Source organism: Salvelinus fontinalis, chromosome 22 (assembly GCF_029448725.1).
Source record: "Salvelinus fontinalis isolate EN_2023a chromosome 22, ASM2944872v1, whole genome shotgun sequence".
NCBI lineage: Eukaryota > Metazoa > Chordata > Actinopteri > Salmoniformes > Salmonidae > Salvelinus > Salvelinus fontinalis.
In genome coordinates, this window is record NC_074686.1 from 27,732,723 (window position 1) to 27,751,438 (window position 18,716).

At 53.3% G+C, this 18,716-nt stretch overlaps 1 protein-coding gene across 1 annotated transcript in view; it reads right to left on the minus strand.

Moving 5' to 3' along the window:
* Positions 1 to 2,983: 2,983 nt before the first annotated feature.
* The window catches only part of LOC129820335 (uncharacterized), a 36,476-nt gene continuing 20,743 nt past the window's right edge, over positions 2,984 to 18,716 (minus strand). The window contains exons 2-4 of the mRNA XM_055877404.1: positions 4,223 to 6,047; positions 3,324 to 4,163; positions 2,984 to 3,235 (exon numbers count right to left, since the gene is read on the minus strand). Coding sequence (XP_055733379.1) covers positions 2,984 to 3,235; positions 3,324 to 4,163; positions 4,223 to 6,047 — 2,917 coding nt within the window. The remainder of the gene's footprint in view (positions 3,236 to 3,323; positions 4,164 to 4,222; positions 6,048 to 18,716) is intronic.

The following is an 18,716-nucleotide window of genomic DNA, read 5'->3' on the forward strand; positions in this document are numbered from 1 at the left end:
CAGACAGAGACCGAGAGAGAAAGACAGAGAGGTGTTCTACTATTAGAGACAGCCAGAGACCGAGAGAGAAAGACAGAGAGGTGTTCTACTATTAGAGACAGCCAGAGACCGAGAGAGAAAGACAGAGAAGTGTTCTACTATTAGAGAGAGCCAGAGACCGAGAGAGAAAGACAGAGAAGTGTTCTACTATTAGAGACAGCCACAGACCGAGAAAGAAAGACAGAGAGGTGTTCTACTATTAGAGACAGCCAGAGACCGAGAGAGAAAGACAGAGAGGTGTTCTACTATTAGAGACAGCCAGAGACCGAGAGAGAAAGACAGAGAGGTGTTCTACTATTAGAGACAGACAGAGACCGAGAGAGAAAGACAGAGAGGTGTTCTACTAACAGACAGACAGAGACCGAGAGAGAAAGACAGAGAGGTGTTCTACTATTAGAGACAGCTAGAGACCGAGAGAGAAAGACAGAGAGGTGTTCTACTATTAGAGACAGCCAGAGACCGAGAGAGAAAGACAGAGGTGTTCTACTATTAGAGACAGCTAGAGACCGAGAAAGACAGAGAGGTGTTCTACTATTAGAGACAGCTAGAGACCGAGAGAGAAAGACAGAGAGGTGTTCTACTATTAGAGACAGCCAGAGACCGAGAAAGAAAGACAGAGAGGTGTTCTACTATTAGAGACAGCCAGAGACCGAGAAAGAAAGACAGAGAGGTGTTCTACTATTAGAGACAGCTAGAGACCGAGAAAGAAAGACAGAGAGGTGTTCTACTATTAGAGACAGCCAGAGACCGAGAGAGAAAGACAGAGAGGTGTTCTACTATTAGAGACAGCCAGAGACTGAGAAAGAAAGACAGAGAGGTGTTCTACTATTAGAGACAGCTAGAGACCGAGAGAGAAAGACAGAGAGGTGTTCTACTATTAGAGACAGCCAATGACCGAGAGAGAAAGACAGAGAGGTGTTCTACTATTAGAGACAGCCAGAGACCGAGAGAGAAAGAGAGAGGTGTTCTACTATTAGAGACAGCTAGAGACCGAGAGAGAAAGACAGAGAGGTGTTCTACTATTAGAGACAGCCAGAGACCGAGAAAGAAAGACATAGAGGTGTTCTACTATTAGAGACAGCTAGAGACTGAGAGAGAAAAACAGAGAGGTGTTCTACTATTAGAGACAGCTAGAGACCGAGAAAGAAAGACAGAGAGGTGTTCTACTATTAGAGACAGCTAGAGACCGAGAAAGAAAGACAGAGAGGTGTTCTACTATTAGAGACAGCCAGAGACCGAGAGAGAAAGACAGAGAGGTGTTCTACTATTAGAGACAGCTAGAGACCGAGAGAGAAAGACAGAGAGGTGTTCTACTATTAGAGACAGCCAGAGACCGAGAAAGAAAGACAGAGAGGTGTTCTACTATTAGAGACAGCTAGAGACTGAGAGAGAAAGACAGAGAGGTGTTCTACTATTAGAGATAGCCGGAGACCGAGAAAGAAAGACAGAGAGGTGTTCTACTATTAGAGACAGCCAGAGACCGAGAGAGAAAGACAGAGAGGTGTTCTACTATTAGAGACAGCTAGAGACCGAGAGAGAAAGATAGAGAGGTGTTCTACTATTAGAGACAGCCAGAGACCGAGAAAGACAGAGAGGTGTTCTACTATTAGAGACAGCCAGAGACCGAGAGAGAAAGACAGAGAGGTGTTCTACTATTAGAGACAGCTAGAGACCGAGAGAGAAAGACAGAGAGGTGTTCTACTAACAGACAGACAGGACAGACAGAGACCGAGAGAGAAAGACAGAGAGGTGTTCTACTAACAGATGCTCTAGTAATGTACAGCGAAAAGTAACAAATGTGACAACGAGGATTCTCTGGTTCTCCTTAATACATATAACAAATAAATATACATTATGTAGATGCACTCAAGGCGAGATAAAGCCTACCCTAGGTGGAATTTTACAGACATTCTGCATGTTCTGAGCAACAGACAGAAAGAAGAGGGGGAAAGAGAAGAGGGGATGGAAAGAGAGAGAGCAAGGGAGAATGACCAAGCATGAAAAGAGAGGAGAAGTAAACGAAAACAACGAAGGAGAGGTACTGAGCATTTTGACAGATTGTACCTTTTTACTAACAGAATGTTCCATTCGTGATGAAAATTAATTTACAGATGTATAGTAAAACAGAAGCTGAGATTACAGTATAGTAAAACTGAAACTGAAACTACAATAAATGAGGTATATGAAAAGGACCAACTGGCCCCGTGCCACACCGATTGGTCAGAGTGACCAGGGAGCTGCTGCCAATCACAGTACTGGACAGTAGTAGTGAGTCTCTCCAATGAGAAGTGAGCATGGTGGATGTGGCAATTTTTTTTACACAAACACCACTGGACTCTCGAGTTGAAAACACATGACTGAATGAAAAAGTTAATAAATGGATGGACAGTGAATGAAGAAATAATGGAAGGATGTCTACATTAGTAAATCATTTCTAGCACATCCCCTTTCTCCCAAATCTTAGAACGGTCACATGTATCTGTGAGACAGAGGTCAGTGGTATGCCCTTCCCTAATTGTCTTGATCTCTATGGGGTCTTCAATGTCATCATCATAATTCAAATAAGGCTACTGCTGAACAGGTGGGATGTAGTCAGTCTCTCAAACATATCTATTGTCGTTCACCCAGACTAAACCATGGAGGACTCCTGCTGCAATTCTGCTTGTTTCTGACAGAGGCAGGATCATCGGTTGTAACGTGGGCAAGAAAAACAAATTGTCTGGAGCTCTATGGGGTTTTCTAACCACAGATCTAGAACCCAAGCACCTACCCCCAATCCTAACCTTAACCATTAGGGGGATGAAATCATACCTGACCCTGGATGAGCTGTTAAAAGTTAAATTCTATCGCAATTTCTCGTGCCCATCTGATACCCACCCTTTCCTCAGCCAACGTGGGACAGAGGGAGAGGAGAATGAAGTCGCTCTTAGACACTGATCCAAGATCAGTTTAGAGTTGTAGGTACTGGGGGAGTAGGGATGTGGCTGGGGGTACTGGGGGAGTAGGGGTGTGGCTGAGGATACTGGGGGAGTAGGGGTGTGGCTGAGGGTACTGGGGGAGTAGGGGTGTAGCTGGGGGTACTGGGGGAGTAGAAGTGTGTCTGGGGGTACTGGGGGAGTAAGGGTGTGGCTGGGGGTACTGGGGGAGTAGGGGTGTGGCTGAGGGTACTGGGGGAGTAGGGGTGTAGCTGGGGGTACTGGGGGAGTAGAAGTGTGTCTGGGGGTACTGGGGGAGTAGGGGTGTGGCTGGGGGTCCTAGGGTAGTAGGAGTGTAGCTGGGGGTACTGGGGGATTAGGGGTGTGGCTGAGGGTACAGGGGTAGTAGGAGTGTGGCTGGGGGTACTGGGGGAGTAGGGGTGTGGCTGAGGGTAATGGGGGAGTAGGGGTGTAGCTGAGGGTACTGGGGGAGTAGGAGTGTAGCTGGGGGTACTGGGGGAGTAGCGGTGTGGCTGAGGGTACTGGGGGAGTAGGAGTGTAGCTGGGTGTACTGGGGGAGTAACAGTGTAGCTGAGGGTACTGGGGGAGTAGAGGTGTTGCTGGGGGTACTGGGGGAGTAGGGGTGTGGCTGAGGGTACTGGGGGAGTAGGGGTGTAGCTGGAGGTACTGGGGGAGTAGGGGTGTGGCTGAGGGTACTGGGGGAGTAGGAGTGTAGCTGGGTTTACTGGGGGAGTAGGGGTGTGGCTGGGGGTACTGGGGGAGTAGGGGTGTGGCTGAGGGTACTGGGGGAGTAGGAGTGTAGCTGAGGTTACAGGGGGAGTAGGAGTGTAGCTGGGGGTACTGGGGGAGTAGGAGTGTAGCTGGGGGTACTGGGGGAGTAGGGGTGTGGCTGAGGGTACTGGGGGAGTAGGAGTGTAGCTGGGGGTACTGGGGGATTAGGAGTGTGGATCGGGGTACTGGGGAAGTAGGACTGTAGCTGGGGGTACTGGGGGAGTAGGAGTGTGGCTGGGTGTACTGGGGTAGTAGGGGTGTGGCTGAGGGTACTGGGGGAGTAGGGGTGTAGCTGGGGATACTGGGGGAGTAGGAGTGTAGCTGGGGGTACTGGGGGAGTAGGGGTGTGGCTGAGGGTACTGGGGGAGTAGGAGTGTAGATGGGGATACTGGGGGAGTAGGAGTGTAGCTGTGGGTACTGGGGGAATAGGGGTGTGGCTGAGGGTACTGGGGGAGTAGGAGTGTAGATGTGGGTACTGGGGGAGTAGGGGTGTGGCTGAGGGTACTGGAGGAGTAGGGGTGTAGCTGGGGGTACTGGGGGAGTAGGGGTGTAGCTGGGGGTACTGGGGGAGTAGGGGTGTAGCTGGGGGTACTGGGGGAGTAGGGGTGTAGCTGGGGATACTGGCGGAGTAGGGGTGTGGCTGAGGGTACTGGGGGAGTAGGGGTGTAGCTGGGGGTACTGGGGGAGTAGGGGTGTAGCTGGGGATACTGGGGGAGTAGGGGTGTGGCTGAGGGTCCTGGGGGAGTAGGGGTGTAGCTGGGGGTACTGGGGGAGTAGGGGTGTAGCTGGGGGTACTGGGGGAGTAGGGGTGTAGCTGGGGGTACTGGGGGAGTAGGGGTGTAGCTGGGGATACTGGCGGAGTAGGGGTGTGGCTGAGGGTACTGGGGGAGTAGGGGTGTAGCTGGGGGTACTGGGGGAGTAGGGGTGTAGCTGGGGATACTGGGGGAGTAGGGGTGTAGCTGGGGATACTGGCGGAGTAGGGGTGTGGCTGAGGGTACTGGGGGAGTAGGGGTGTAGCTGGGGGTACTGGGGGAGTAGGGGTGTGGCTGAGGGTACTGGGGGAGTAGGGGTGTAGCTGGGGGTACTGGGGGAGTAGGGGTGTGGCTGAGGGTACTGGGGGAGTAGGAGTGTGGCTGGGGGTACTGGGGGAGTAAAAGCGTGGCTGGGGGTACTGGGGGAGTAGGAGTGTAGCTGGGGGTACTGGGAGAGTAGGGTTGTAGCTGGGGGTACTGGGGAAGTAGGAGTGTAGCTTGGGGTACTGGGTGAGTAGGGATGTGGCTGAGGGTACTGGGGGAGTAGGAGTGTAGCTGGGGGTACTGGGGGAGTAGGAGTGTGGCTGGGGTCCTAGGGTAGTAGGAGTGTAGCTGGGGGTACTGGGGGAGTAGGCGTGTGGCTGGGGGTACTGGGGGAGTAGGAGTGTAGCTGGGGGTACTGGGGGAGTAGGAGTGTGGCTGGGGGTACTGGGGGAGTAGGAGTGTGGCTAGGGGTACTGGTGGAGTAGGAGTGTGGCTGGGGGTACTGGGGGAGTAGGAGTGTAGCTGGGGGTACTGGGGGAGTAGGGATGTGGCTGAGGGTACTGGGGGAGTAGGAGTGTAGCTGGTGGTACTGGGGGAGTAGGAGTGTGGCTGGGGGTACTGGGGGAGTAGGAGTGTAGCTGGGGGTACTGGGGGAGTAGGAGTGTGGCTGGGGGTACTGGGGGAGTAGGAGTGTAGCTTGGGGTACTGGGGGAGTAGGAGTGTGGCTGGGGGTACTGGGGGAGTAGGAGTGTAGCTGGTGGTACTGGGGGAGTAGGAGTGTGGCTGGGGGTACTGGGGGAGTAGGAGTGTGGCTGGGGGTACTGGGGGAGTAGGAGTGTAGCTGGTGGTACTGGGGGAGTAGGAGTGTGGCTGGGGGTACTGGGGGAGTAGGAGTGTGGCTGGGGGTACTGGGGGTGTAGGAGTGTAACTGAGGGTACTGGCGGAGTAGGAGTGTAGCTGGGGGTACTTGGGGAGTAGGGGTGTGGCTGAGGGTACTGGGGGAGTAGGGGTGTAGATGGGGGTACTGGGGGAGTAGGAGTGTGGCTGGGGGTACTGGGGGAGTAGGGGTGTAGCTGGGGGTACTGGGGGAGTAGGGGTGTGGCTGAGGGTACTGGGGGAGTAGGGGTGTAGATGGGGGTACTGGGGGAGTAGGAGTGTGGCTGGGGGTACTGGGGGAGTAAGAGCGTGGCTGGGGGTACTGGGGGAGTAGGAGTGTAGCTTGGGGTACTGGGGGAGTAGGGATCTGGCTGAGGGTGCTGGGGTAGTAGGAGTGTGGCTGGGGGTGCTGGGGGAGTAGGAGTGTGACTTGCCAAAATTATAGATTGTTCACAAGAAATTTGTGGAGTGGTTGAAAAACAAGTTTTAACGACTCCAACCTGAGTGTATGTAATCTTCCGACTTCTACTGTATATATACATAATATGACATTTGTAATGTCTTTATTATTTTGGAACTTCTGTGAGTGTAATGTTTACTGTTCATTTTATTGTTTTTTTCACTTTTGTATATTATCTACTTCACTTGCTTTGGCAATGTTAACACATGTTTCCCATGCCAATAAAGCCCCTTGAATTGAATGAAGTGATAGCGAGAGGTAAATAGAGATAGCGAGAGATAGAGATAGCGAGAGGTAGAGATAGCGAGAGGTAGAGATAGCGAGAGGTAGAGATATAGAGATAGAGAGAGGTAGAGATAGAGAGAGGTAAAAGACAGCAACACAATTAGACCCAACCAAATCATGAGAAAATATAAGGATAATTACTTGACACATTGGGAATAGTTAGCAAATAAACAGAGCAAACTAGAATGCTATTTGGCCCTAAACAGAGAGTACAAAGTGGCACACTGTGTAAAGAACATCACGTCTTTATCGTAATGTAAAGAAAGAGAGAGAGAGAGCTGGTGAGCTATGTTAAACCCCAGGTACTGTCTCTCTCTTCTCCATCTCTCAGTGTTAATGTCTGGTTAGGTGGAGGACTGGGTAATATTGCCTAATGCAGTATTGACGTTTATCCCTCCTATACTTCATCCTCCCTCCATCACGGATGGGGACAAGTGTTTAAAGGGCACAGGGGGCCATAAACCTAGCTGACACACACAAATGTCCACACAAACGCACGACCCCTTCCCCCGTCCCATTCAACAGCAATCTGCCTCCAGAGGCAAGGGATGAAGAGAGCACTAGATAGAAGGACCAACAGCTACAGGACATGTGTGTGAGAGTGTAGAACGCCACGTGACTGAGTGTGTACTATGTAAGGTATCAGGCGTGACATCATCAGGTTAACCAACACACCCCCATATTACAGAAATATAACAGAAGGGGAAAGAAAGTGAAAAGGTGACTGCTAGGAACTAAGCCTTGAGAGTGGGTGTACTCTGTCGTCTGTCTGTGTGTCTGGTGCATAGTGCCAGTCGTCTGTCTGTGTGTCTGGTGCGTAGTGCCAGTCGTCTGTCTGTGTAGCTGGTGCGTAGTGCCAGTCGACTGTCTTTGTGTCTGGTGCGTAGTGCTAGTCGTCTGTCTGTGTGTCTGGTACGTAGTGCTAGTCGTCTGTCTGTGTGTCTGGTACGTAGTGCTAGTCGTCTGTCTGTGTGTCTGGTACATAGTGCTAGTCGTCTGTCTGTGTGTCTGGTAGGTAGTGCTAGTCGTCTGTCTGTGTGTCTGGTACGTAGTGCTAGTCGTCTGTCTGTGTGTCTGGTACGTAGTGCTAGTCGTCTGTGTGTCTGGTGCGTAGTGCTAGTCGTCTGTCTGTGTGTCTGGTGCGTAGTGCAAGTCGTCTGTCTTTGTGTCTGGTGCGTAGTGCTAGTCGTCTGTGTGTCTGGTACGTAGTGCTAGTCGTCTGTCTGTGTGTCTGGTACGTAGTGCTAGTCGTCTGTCTGTGTATCTGGTGTGTAGTGTTAGTCGTCTGTCTTTGTGTCTGGTACGTAGTGCTAGTCGTCTGTCTGTGTGTCTGGTACGTAGTGCTAGTCGTCTGTCTGTGTGTCTGGTGCGTAGTGCTAGTCGTCTGTCTTTGTGTCTGGTGCGTAGTGCTAGTCGTCTGTCTGTGTGTCTGGTACGTAGTGCTAGTCGTCTGTCTGTGTGTCTGGTGCGTAGTGCTAGTCGTCTGTCTTTGTGTCTGGTGCGTAGTGCTAGTCGTCTGTCTGTGTGTCTGGTGCGTAGTGCTAGTCGTCTGTCTGTGTGTCTGGTGCGTAGTGCTAGTCGTCTGTGTGTCTGGTGCGTAGTGCTTGTCGTCTGTGTGTCTGGTGTGTAGTGCTAGTCGTCTGTCTGTGTGTCTGGTACGTAGTGCTAGTCGTCTGTGTGTCTGGTGCGTAGTGCTAGTCGTCTGTCTGTGTGTCTGGTACGTAGTGCTAGTCGTCTGTGTGTCTGGTGCGTAGTGCAAGTCGTCTGTCTTTGTGTCTGGTACGTAGTGCTAGTCGTCTGTGTGTCTGGTACGTAGTGCTAGTCATCTGTCTGTGTGTCTGGTACGTAGTGCTAGTCGTCTGTGTGTCTGGTACGCAGTGCTAGTCGTCTGTCTGTGTGTCTGGTACGTAGTGCTAGTCGTCTGTCTGTGTGTCTGGTGCGAAGTGCTAGTCGACTGTGTGTCTGGTACGTAGTGCTAGTCGTCTGTCTGTGTGTCTGGTGCGTAGTGCAAGTCGTCTGTCTGTGTTTCTGGTGCGTAGTGCTAGTCGTCTGTCTTTGTGTCTGGTGCGTAGTGCTAGTCGTCTGTCTGTGTGTCTGGTACGTAGTGCTAGTCGTCTGTCTGTGTGTCTGGTGCGTAGTGCTAGTCGTCTGTCTTTGTGTCTGGTGCGTAGTGCTAGTCGTCTGTCTGTGTGTCTGGTGCGTAGTGCTAGTTGTCTGTCTGTGTGTCTGGTGCGTAGTGCTAGTCGTCTGTGTGTCTGGTGCGTAGTGCTTGTCGTCTGTGTGTCTGGTGCAAAGTGCTAGTCGTCTGTCTGTGTGTCTGGTACGTAGTGCTAGTCGTATGTGTGTCTGGTGCGTAGTGCTAGTCGTCTGTCTGTGTGTCTGGTACGTAGTGCTAGTCGTCTGTGTGTCTGGTACGTAGTGCTAGTCGACTAGCTGTGTCTGGTACGTAGTGCTAGTCGTCTGTCTGTGTGTCTGGTACGTAGTGCTAGTCGTCTGTGTGTGTATCTGGTACGTAGTGATAGTCGTCTGTCTGTGTGTCTGGTACGTAGTGCTAGTCGTCTGTCTGTGTGTCTGGTACGTAGTGCTAGTCAACTGTCTGTGTCTGGTACGTAGTGCTAGTCGTCTGTCTGTGTGTCTGGTACGTAGTGCTAGTCGTCTGTGTGTGTGTCTGGTACGTAGTGATAGTCGTCTGTCTGTGTGTCTGGTACGTAGTGCTAGTCGTCTGTCTGTGTGTCTGGTACGTAGTGCTAGTCGTCTGTGTGTCTGGTGCGTAGTGCAAGTCTTCTGTCTGTGTGTCTGGTGCATAGTGCTAGTCGACTGTCTGTGTGTCTGGTGCGTAGTGCCAGTCGTCTGTCTTTGTAGCTGGTGTGTAGTGCTAGTCGTCTGTCTGTGTGTCTGGTGCGTAGTGCTAGTCTGTGTTGTAACGGTTTTAAAGACATTTGCCACATCAAGCCCTGTCCGTCTCACCCTAGCATAGCTTACAGAACCATAACTCTATTCTGCTCTCAATATGACTATTAAAACATCCTGGCTCCTTAAGGACAGAATATGGGGTTCCTAGGCCTGCCAGTCCTCCCTCCTTCCACCTGGCTCTCATTCTACCATTACTGCCAGAGCTTTTATTGGCTGTCTACTAACTAATTAAGACTGGGACTTACATTTATTCTCCCTCTCCCATCTCTTTCTTTCTCTCAATATATTTTACACAAACATTTTCTTCTCTTTCTTCTCACTCAATGTTCACATCTTTTTCTCGATCTCTCCCTGGTTTTTACAGTGTGTTTTGGAAATGTGGGATAAGTGACAATGCGTGTGTGTGTTTGCTTGTTTTTTATGGAAGTCTCACTCATGGTGGCTTTTTCAGTTTATGTCTGTATTATTGTCCTGCTGCCACACTCCTTCACTCCCCCTCCTTCTCTCATTCCCTCGCTCCATCCTGCCCCAGCCGACACCTCCTCCTCTCATTCCCTCGCTCCATCCTGCCCCAGCCGACACCTCCTCCTCTCATTCCCTCGCTCCATCCTGCCCTAGCCGACACCTCTTCCTCTCATTCCCTCGTTCCATACTGCCCCAGCCGACACCTCCTCCTCTCATTCCCTCGCTCCATCCTGCCCTAGCCGACACCTCCTCCTCTCATTCCCTCGCTCCATCCTGCCCCAGCCGACACCTCCTCCTCTCATTCCCTCGTTTCATCCTGCCCTAGCCGACACCTCTTCCTCTCATTCCCTCGTTCCATACTGCCCCAGCCGACACCTCCTCGTCTCATTCCCTCGTTCCATCCTACCCCAGCTGACACCTCCTACTCTCATTCCCTCGTTCCATCCTGCCCCAGCTGACACCTCCTCCTCTCATTCCCTCGCTCCATCCTGCCCTAGCCGACACCTCCTCCTCTCATTCCCTCGCTGTATCCTGCCCTAGCCGACACCTCCTCCTCTCATTCCCTCGTTCCATCCTGCCCCAGCCGACACCTCCTCCTCTCATTCCCTCGCTCCATCCTGCCCCAGCCGACACCTGCTCTCATTACCTCGCTCCATCCTGCCCGAGCCGACACCTCCTCCTCTCATTCCCTCGTTCCATCCTACCCCAGCTGACACCACCTCCTCTCATTACCTCGCTCCATCCTGCCCGAGCCGACACCTCCTCCTCTCATTCCCTCGTTCCATCCTACCCCAGCTGACACCTCCTCCTCTCATTCCCTCGTTCCATCCTGCCCTAGCCGACACCTCCTCGTCTCATTCCCTCGTTCCATCCTACCCCAGCTGACACCTCCTCCTCTCATTCACTCGTTCCATCCTACCCTAGCCGACACCTCCTCCTCTCATTCCCTCGCTCCATCCTGCCCGAGCCGACACCTCCTCGTCTAATTCCCTCGCTCCATCCTGCCCCAGCCGACACCTCCTCCTCTCATTCCCTCGCTCCATCCTGCCCGAGCCGACACCTCCTCTCATTCCCTCGCTCCATCCTGCCCGATCCGACACCTCCTCCTCTCATTCCCTCGTTCTATCCTGCCCTAGCCGACACCTCCTCTCATTCCCTCGCTCCATCCTGCCCTAGCCGACACCTCCTCCTCTCATTCCCTCGTTCCATCCTGCCCCAGCCGACACCTCCTCTCATTCCCTCGTTCCATACTGCCCCAGCCGACACCTCCTCCTCTCATTTTCCTCGTTCCATCCTGCCCCAGCCGACACCTCCTCATCTCATTCCCCCGCTCCATCCTACCCCAGCCGACACCTCCTCGTCTCATTCCCTCGCTCCATCCTGCCCCAGCCGACACCTCCTCCTCTCATTCCCTCGTTTCATCCTGCCCTAGCCGACACCTCTTCCTCTCATTCCCTCGTTCCATACTGCCCCAGCCGACACCTCCTCGTCTCATTCCCTCGTTCCATCCTACCCCAGCTGACACCTCTTCCTCTCATTCCCTCGTTCCATACTGCCCCAGCCGACACCTCCTCCTCTCATTCCCTCGCTCCATCCTGCCCTAGCCGACACCTCCTCCTCTCATTCCCTCGCTCCATCCTGCCCCAGCCGACACCTCCTCCTCTCATTCCCTCGTTTCATCCTGCCCTAGCCGACACCTCTTCCTCTCATTCCCTCGTTCCATACTGCCCCAGCCGACACCTCCTCGTCTCATTCCCTCGTTCCATCCTACCCCAGCTGACACCTCCTCCTCTCATTCCCTCGTTCCATCCTGCCCCAGCCGACACCTCCTCCTCTCATTCCCTCGCTCCATCCTGCCCTAGCCGACACCTCCTCCTCTCATTCCCTCGCTGTATCCTGCCCTAGCCGACACCTCCTCCTCTCATTCCCTCGTTCCATCCTGCCCCAGCCGACACCTCCTCCTCTCATTCCCTCGCTCCATCCTGCCCCAGCCGACACCTGCTCTCATTACCTCGCTCCATCCTGCCCGAGCCGACACCTCCTCCTCTCATTCCCTCGTTCCATCCTACCCCAGCTGACACCACCTCCTCTCATTACCTCGCTCCATCCTGCCCGAGCCGACACCTCCTCCTCTCATTCCCTCGTTCCATCCTACCCCAGCTGACACCTCCTCCTCTCATTCCCTCGTTCCATCCTGCCCTAGCCGACACCTCCTCGTCTCATTCCCTCGTTCCATCCTACCCCAGCTGACACCTCCTCCTCTCATTCCCTCGTTCCATCCTGCCCTAGCCGACACCTCCTCCTCTCATTCCCTCGCTCCATCCTGCCCGAGCCGACACCTCCTCGTCTAATTCCCTCGCTCCATCCTGCCCCAGCCGACACCTCCTCCTCTCATTCCCTCGCTCCATCCTGCCCTAGCCGACACCTCCTCTCATTCCCTCGCTCCATCCTGCCCTAGCCGACACCTCCTCCTCTCATTCCCTCGTTCCATCCTGCCCCAGCCGACACCTCCTCCTCTCATTCCCTCGTTCCATACTGCCCCAGCCGACACCTCCTCCTCTCATTTTCCTCGTTCCATCCTGCCCCAGCCGACACCTCCTCATCTCATTCCCCCGCTCCATCCTACCCCAGCCGACACCTCCTCGTCTCATTCCCTCGCTCCATCCTGCCCCAGCTGACACCACCTCCTCTCAATCCCTCGCTCCATCCTGCCCCAGCTGACAACTCCTCCTATCATTCCCTCGCTCCATCCTGCCCTAGTCGACACCTCCTCCTCTCATTCCTTCGCTCCATCCTGCCCCAGCCGACACCTCCTCCTCTCATTCCTTCGCTCCATCCTGCCCCAGCCGACACCACCTCCTCTCATTCCCTCGCTCCATCCTGCCCCAGCCGACACCTCCTCCTCTCATTCCCTCGCTCCATCCTGCCCTAGCAGACACCTCCTCTCATTCCCGCGCTCCATCCTACCCCAGCTGACACCTCCTATCATTCCCTCGCTCCATCCTGCCCCAGCCGACACATCCTCCTCTCATTCCCTCGCTCCATCCTACCCAGGCCAACACCTCCTCCTCTCAATCCCTCGCTCCATCCTGCCCCAGCTGACAACTCCTCCTATGATTCCCTCGCTCCATCCTGCCCCAGTCGACACCTCCTCCTCTCAACCCCTCGCTCCATCCTGCCCTAGCTGACAACTCCTCCTATCATTCCCTCGCTCCATCCTGCCCCAGCCGACACCACCTCCTCTCAACCCCTCGCTCCATCCTGCCCGAGCCGACACCTCCTCCTCTCTTTCCCTCGCTTCATCCTGCTCGAGCTGACACCTCCTCCTCTCATTCCCTCGCTCCATCCTGCCCCAGCCGACACCTCCTCCTCTCATTCCCTCGCTCCATCCTGCCCCAGCCGACACCTCCTCCTCTCATTCCCTCGCTCCATACTGCCCTAGACGACACCTCCGCTCATTCCCTCGCTCCACCCTGCCCCAGTCGACACCTCCTCCTCTCCTTCCCTCGCTCCATCCTGCCCCAGTCGACACCTCCTCCTCTCATTCCCTTGCTCCATCCTACCCTAGCCGACACCTCCTCCTCTCAATCCCTCGCTCCATCCTGCCCCAGCTGACAACTCCTCCTATCATACCCTCGCTCCATCCTGCCCCAGTCGACACCTCCTCCTCTCAACCCCTCGCTCCATCCTGCCCTAGCTGACAACTCCTCCTATCATTCCCTCGCTCCATCCTGCCCCAGTCGACACCTCCTCCTCTCATTCCTTTGCTCCATCCTGCCCCAGCCGACACCACCTCCTCTCATTCCCTCGCTCCATCCTGCCCGAGCCGACACCTCCTCCTCTCATTCCCTCACTTCATCCTGCTCGAGCTGACACCTCCTCCTCTCATTCCCTCGCTCCATCCTGCCCCAGCCGACACCTCCTCCTCTCATTCCCTCTCTCCATCCTGCCCCAGCCGACACCTCCTCCTCTCATTCCCTTGCTCCATCCCGTCCTAGCTGACACCTCCTCTCATTCCCTCGCTCCATCCTGCCCCAGCTAACACCTCCTCCTCTCATTCCTTCGCTCTATCCTGCCCTAGCCGACACCTCCTCCTCTCATTCCCTCGCTCTATCCTGCCCTAGCCGACACCTCCTCATCTCATTCCCTCGCTCTATCCTGCCCCAGCCGACACCTCCTCCTCTCATTCCCTCTCTCTATCCTGCCCTAGCCGACACCTCCTCTCATTCCCTCGCTCCATCCTGCCCCAGCCGACACCTCCCTGTCTAAGGACTCAGGGGTACATGTTTGACATCCTCACACACACGGCCCACCCAGTGCCTGTGTTCTGGGTCAGCAGCTGAAAAGGTTACTGAATGCGCTACAATAAAGCACGTCCAGGCTCACATCGTTTGTTACAGCAGCCAGATACACTGCTGACACAGAACTGTTGTTGTCTGTTTAACGATAACTCAATGATCCTCCCTCTACTATAACTAACTCACACCCACACACCACACACAGCCTATTGTGGTTATTAGTCATGAGCCCCCTCCCTTTTCTATCACAGTGGTGGTTATTAGTCATGAGCCCCCTCCCTTTTCTATCCCAGTGGTGGTTATTAGTCATGAGCCCCCTCCCTTTTTTATCACAATCGTGGTTAGTAGTCATGAGCCCCCTCCCTTTTCTATCACAGTCGTGGCCATTAGTCATGAGCCCCCTCCCTTTCTATCACAGTCGTGGTTATTAGTCATGAGCCCCCTCCCTTTTCTATCACAGTCGTGGCCATTAGTCATGAGCCCCCTCCCTTTCTATCACAGTCGTGGTTATTAGTCATGAGCCCCCTCCCTTTCTATCACAGTCGTGGTTAATAGTCATGAGCCCCCTCCCTTTTCTATCACAGTCGTGGCCATTAGTCATGAGCCCCCTCCCTTTCTATCACAGTCGTGGTTATTAGTCATGAGCCCCCTCCCTTTCTATCACAGTCATGGTTATTAGTCATGAGCCCCTCCCTTTTCTATCACAGTCGTGGTTATTAGTCATGAGCCCCCTCCCTTTTCTATCACAGTCGTGGTTATTAGTCATGACCCCCCTCCCTTTTCTATCACAGTGGTGGTTATTAGCCTTAGCGCCAGTGTTGTTCTTTAGCGGTGCAGTTAATTTGTCTGGAGAATAGGACATGTCACACTTCAACAGGATTGACATGGATACACAAACACACACACAAACACACACAGTACAACAAAGGTGCTGCAGAGTAACCCCATCACAGCTGATGGAGAAACAGCTGACAGAGAAAGGGAAAGATACAAAAGGAGACAGAAGCAGAGAGAGAGAAACTGAAAAAGGGAGAAATGGGGAGAAAGAGAGAGAAAGAAACTGAAAGGGAGAGAGAGAAACTGAAAGAGGGAGAAAGGGGGAGAGAGAGAGAAACTGAAAGATGGAGAGAGACACTGAAAGGGAGAGAGAGAGAGAAACTGAAAGAGGGAGAAATGGGGAGAGAGAGAGAGAGAAAGAAACTGAAAGAGGGAGAAAGGGGAGAGAGAGAAAAACTGAAAGGGGCAGAGAGAGAGAAACTGAAAGAGGGCGAGAGCGACACTTAAAGGGGGAGAGAGAGGGAAAGGGGGAAAGAGATAGACAGGAAGAGACTTGAGGTAAAGAGAGAGAAAAAGATTGAGAGAGGGAAAAAGTTAGTAAATAAAATAACATTTTACAGTGAAATTGTGAGCTCCTAATCAACAGTGCAGTTTCAAACAAATACAGATAACAATAAGCGATAAAAGTAACAAGTAATTAAAGAGCAGCTGTAAAAAATAACAATATATACAGGGGGATGCCGGTTAGTTGAGGTAGTATGTACATGTAGGTAGAGTTATTAAAGTGACTATGAATAGATGACAATAGAGAGTGGCAGTGGTGTGGAGAGGGGACGGGTGGAGGGCAATGCAAATAGTCTGAGTAGCCATTTGACTAGATGTTCAGGAGTCTTATGGCTTTTGGGTAGAAGCTGTTTAGAAGCCTCTTGGACCTAAACTTGGTGCTCCGGTAGCACTCAGTTCGGTACCAGAGAGAACAGTCTATGACTAGGGTGACTGGAGTCTTTGACAATTGTAGGGCCTTCCTCTGACACCGCCTGGTATAGAGGTCCTGGATGGCAGGAAGCTTGGCCCCAGTGATATACTGGGCCGTTCGCACTACCCTCTGTAGTGCCTTGCGGTCAGAGGCCAAGCAGTTGCCTTACCAGGCAGTGATGCAACCAGCCAGGATGCTACTGATGGTGCATCTGTAGAACCTTTAGAGGATCTGAGGACCCATGCCAACTCTTTTCAGTCTCCTGAGGGGGAATAGGTTTTGTCGTGCCCGCTTCACAACTGTCTTGGTGTACCTGGACCATGTTAGTTTGTTGGTGATGTGGACACCAAGGAACTTGAACTCTCAACCTGCTCCATTGCAGCTTTGTCGATGAGAATGGGGGCGTGCTCGGTCCTCTTTTTCCTGTAGTCCACAATCATCTCCTTTGTGTTGATCACATAGAGGGAGAGGTTGTTGTCCTTGCACCACACGGCCAGGACTCTGACCTCCTCCCTATAGGCTGTCTTGTTGTTGTCGGTGATCAGGCTATTTTGTCATCGCCAAATTTAATGATGGTGTTAGAGTCGTGCCTGGCCGTGCAGTCATGAGTGAACAGGGAGTACAGGAGTGGACTGAGCACGCAACCCGAAGGGGCCCCGGTGTTGAGGATCAGCGTGGCGGATGTGTTGTTACCTACCCTTACCACCTGGGGGCGGCCCGTCAGGAAGTCCAGGATCCAGTTGCAGAGGGAGGTGTGTAGTCCCAGGGTCCTTAGCTTAGTGATGAGCTTTGAGGGCACTATGCTGTTGAACACTGAACTGTAGTCAACGAATAGCATTTTCACATAGGTGTTCTTTTTGTCCAGGTGGGAAAAGGCAGTGTGGAGTGCAATAGAGATTGCATCATCTGTGGATCTGTTTGGGCGGTATTCAAATTGGAGTGGGTCTAGGGTTTCTGGGATGATGGTATTGATGTGAGCCATGACCAGCCTTTCAAAGCACTTCATGGCTACAGACGTGAGTGCTACGGGTCGGTAGTCATTTAGGCAGGTTACCTTAGTGCTCTTGGGCACAGGCTCTATGGTGGTCTGCTTAAAACATGTTGGTATTACAGACTCAGACAGGGGGAGGTTGAACATGTCAGTGAAGACACTTGCCAGTTGGTCAGCACATGCTCGCAGTACACATCCTGATAATACGTCTGGCCCTGCGGCCTTGTGAATGTTGACCTATTTAAAGGTCTTACATCGGCTGCGGAGAGCGTGATCACACAGTCGTCCGGAACAGCTGGTGCTCTCATGCATGTTTCAGTGTTATTTGCCTCGAAGCGAGCATAGAAGTAGTTTAGCTCGTCTGGTAGGCTCGTGTCACTGGGCAGCTCGCGGCTGTGCTTCCCTTTGTAGTCTGTAATGGTTTGCAAGCCCTGCCACATCTGACAAGCGTCAGAGCCAGTTTAGTACGATTCAATCTTAGTCCTGTACTGACACTTTTCCTGTTTGATGGTTCGTAGGAGGGCATAGCAGGATTTCTTATCAGCTTCCGGGTTAGAGTCCCGCTCCTTGAAAGCGACAGCTCTAGCCTTTAGCTCAGTGCGGATGCTGCCTGTCATCCATGGCTTTTGGTTGGAGTATGTACGTACGGTCACTGTGGGGACAAAGTCATCGAAACATTTTCCAGTCTGTGCTAGCAAAACAGACTGGGTAAGTCCAAAACAGAGCGGGAAAGGGAAAGGGACAGAGGGAAAGGGACAGGGGGAGAGGGACAGGGGGAAAGGGACAGGGGGAAAGGGACAGGGGGAAAGGAACTGAGGGAAAGGGACAGAGGGAAAGGGACAGGGGGAAAGGGACAGGGGAAAAGGGACAGGGGGAAAGGAACTGAGGGAAAGGGACAGGGGGAAAGGGACAGAGAGAAAGGAACCGAGGGAAAGGGACAGAGGGAAAGGGACAGGGGGAAAGGGACAGGGAGAAAGGGACAGGGGAAAAGGAACTGAGGGAAAGGGACAGGGGGAGAGGGACAGAGGAAAAGGGACAGGGGGAAAGGGACAGGGGGAAAGGGACAGGGGGAAAGGGACAGGGGGAAAGGGACAGAGGGAAAGGAACTGAGGGAAAGGGACAGGGGGAAAGGGACAGGGGGAAAGGGAGAGGGGGAGAGGGACAAGGGACAGAGGGAAAGGAACTGAGGGAAAGGGACAGAGGGAAAGGGGCAGGGGGAAAGGGACAGGGGGAGAGGGAAAAGGGACAGGGGGAAAGGAACTGAGGGAAAGGGACGGAGGGAAAGGGACAGGGGGAAAGGGACAGGGGGAAAGGGACAGGGGGAAAGGGACAAGGGACAGAGGGAAAGGGACAGGGGGAAAGGGACAGGGGAAAAAGGGACAGGGGAAAAGGGACAGGGGGAAAGGGACAGGGGAAAAGGGACAGGGGGAAAGGAACTGAGGGAAAGGGACAGAGGGAAAGGGACAGGGGGAAAGGGACAGGGGGAAAGGAACTGAGGGAAAGGGACAGGGGGAAAGGGACAGAGGGAAAGGAACTGAGGGAAAGGGACAGAGGGAAAGGGACAGGGGGAAAGGGACAGGGAGTAAGGCACAGGGAAAAAAGGGACAGGGTGAACGGGACAGAGGTAAAGGGACAAATGGAAAGGGACAGAGGTAAAGGGACAAATGGAAAGGGACAGAGGTAAAGGGACAAATGGAAAGGGACAGAGGTAAAGGGACAGGCAGAAAGGAACAGGAGAAAAAAGACAGGAAGAAAGGGACGGAGGGAAAGGGACAGGGAAAGAGGGAAAAGGACAGTGGGAAAGGGACAGGGGGAAAGGGACATGGGGAAAGGGACAGGCAGAAAGGAACAGAAGAAAAAAGACAGGAAGAAAAAGACGGAGGGAAAGGGACAGGGAAAGAGGGAAAAGGACA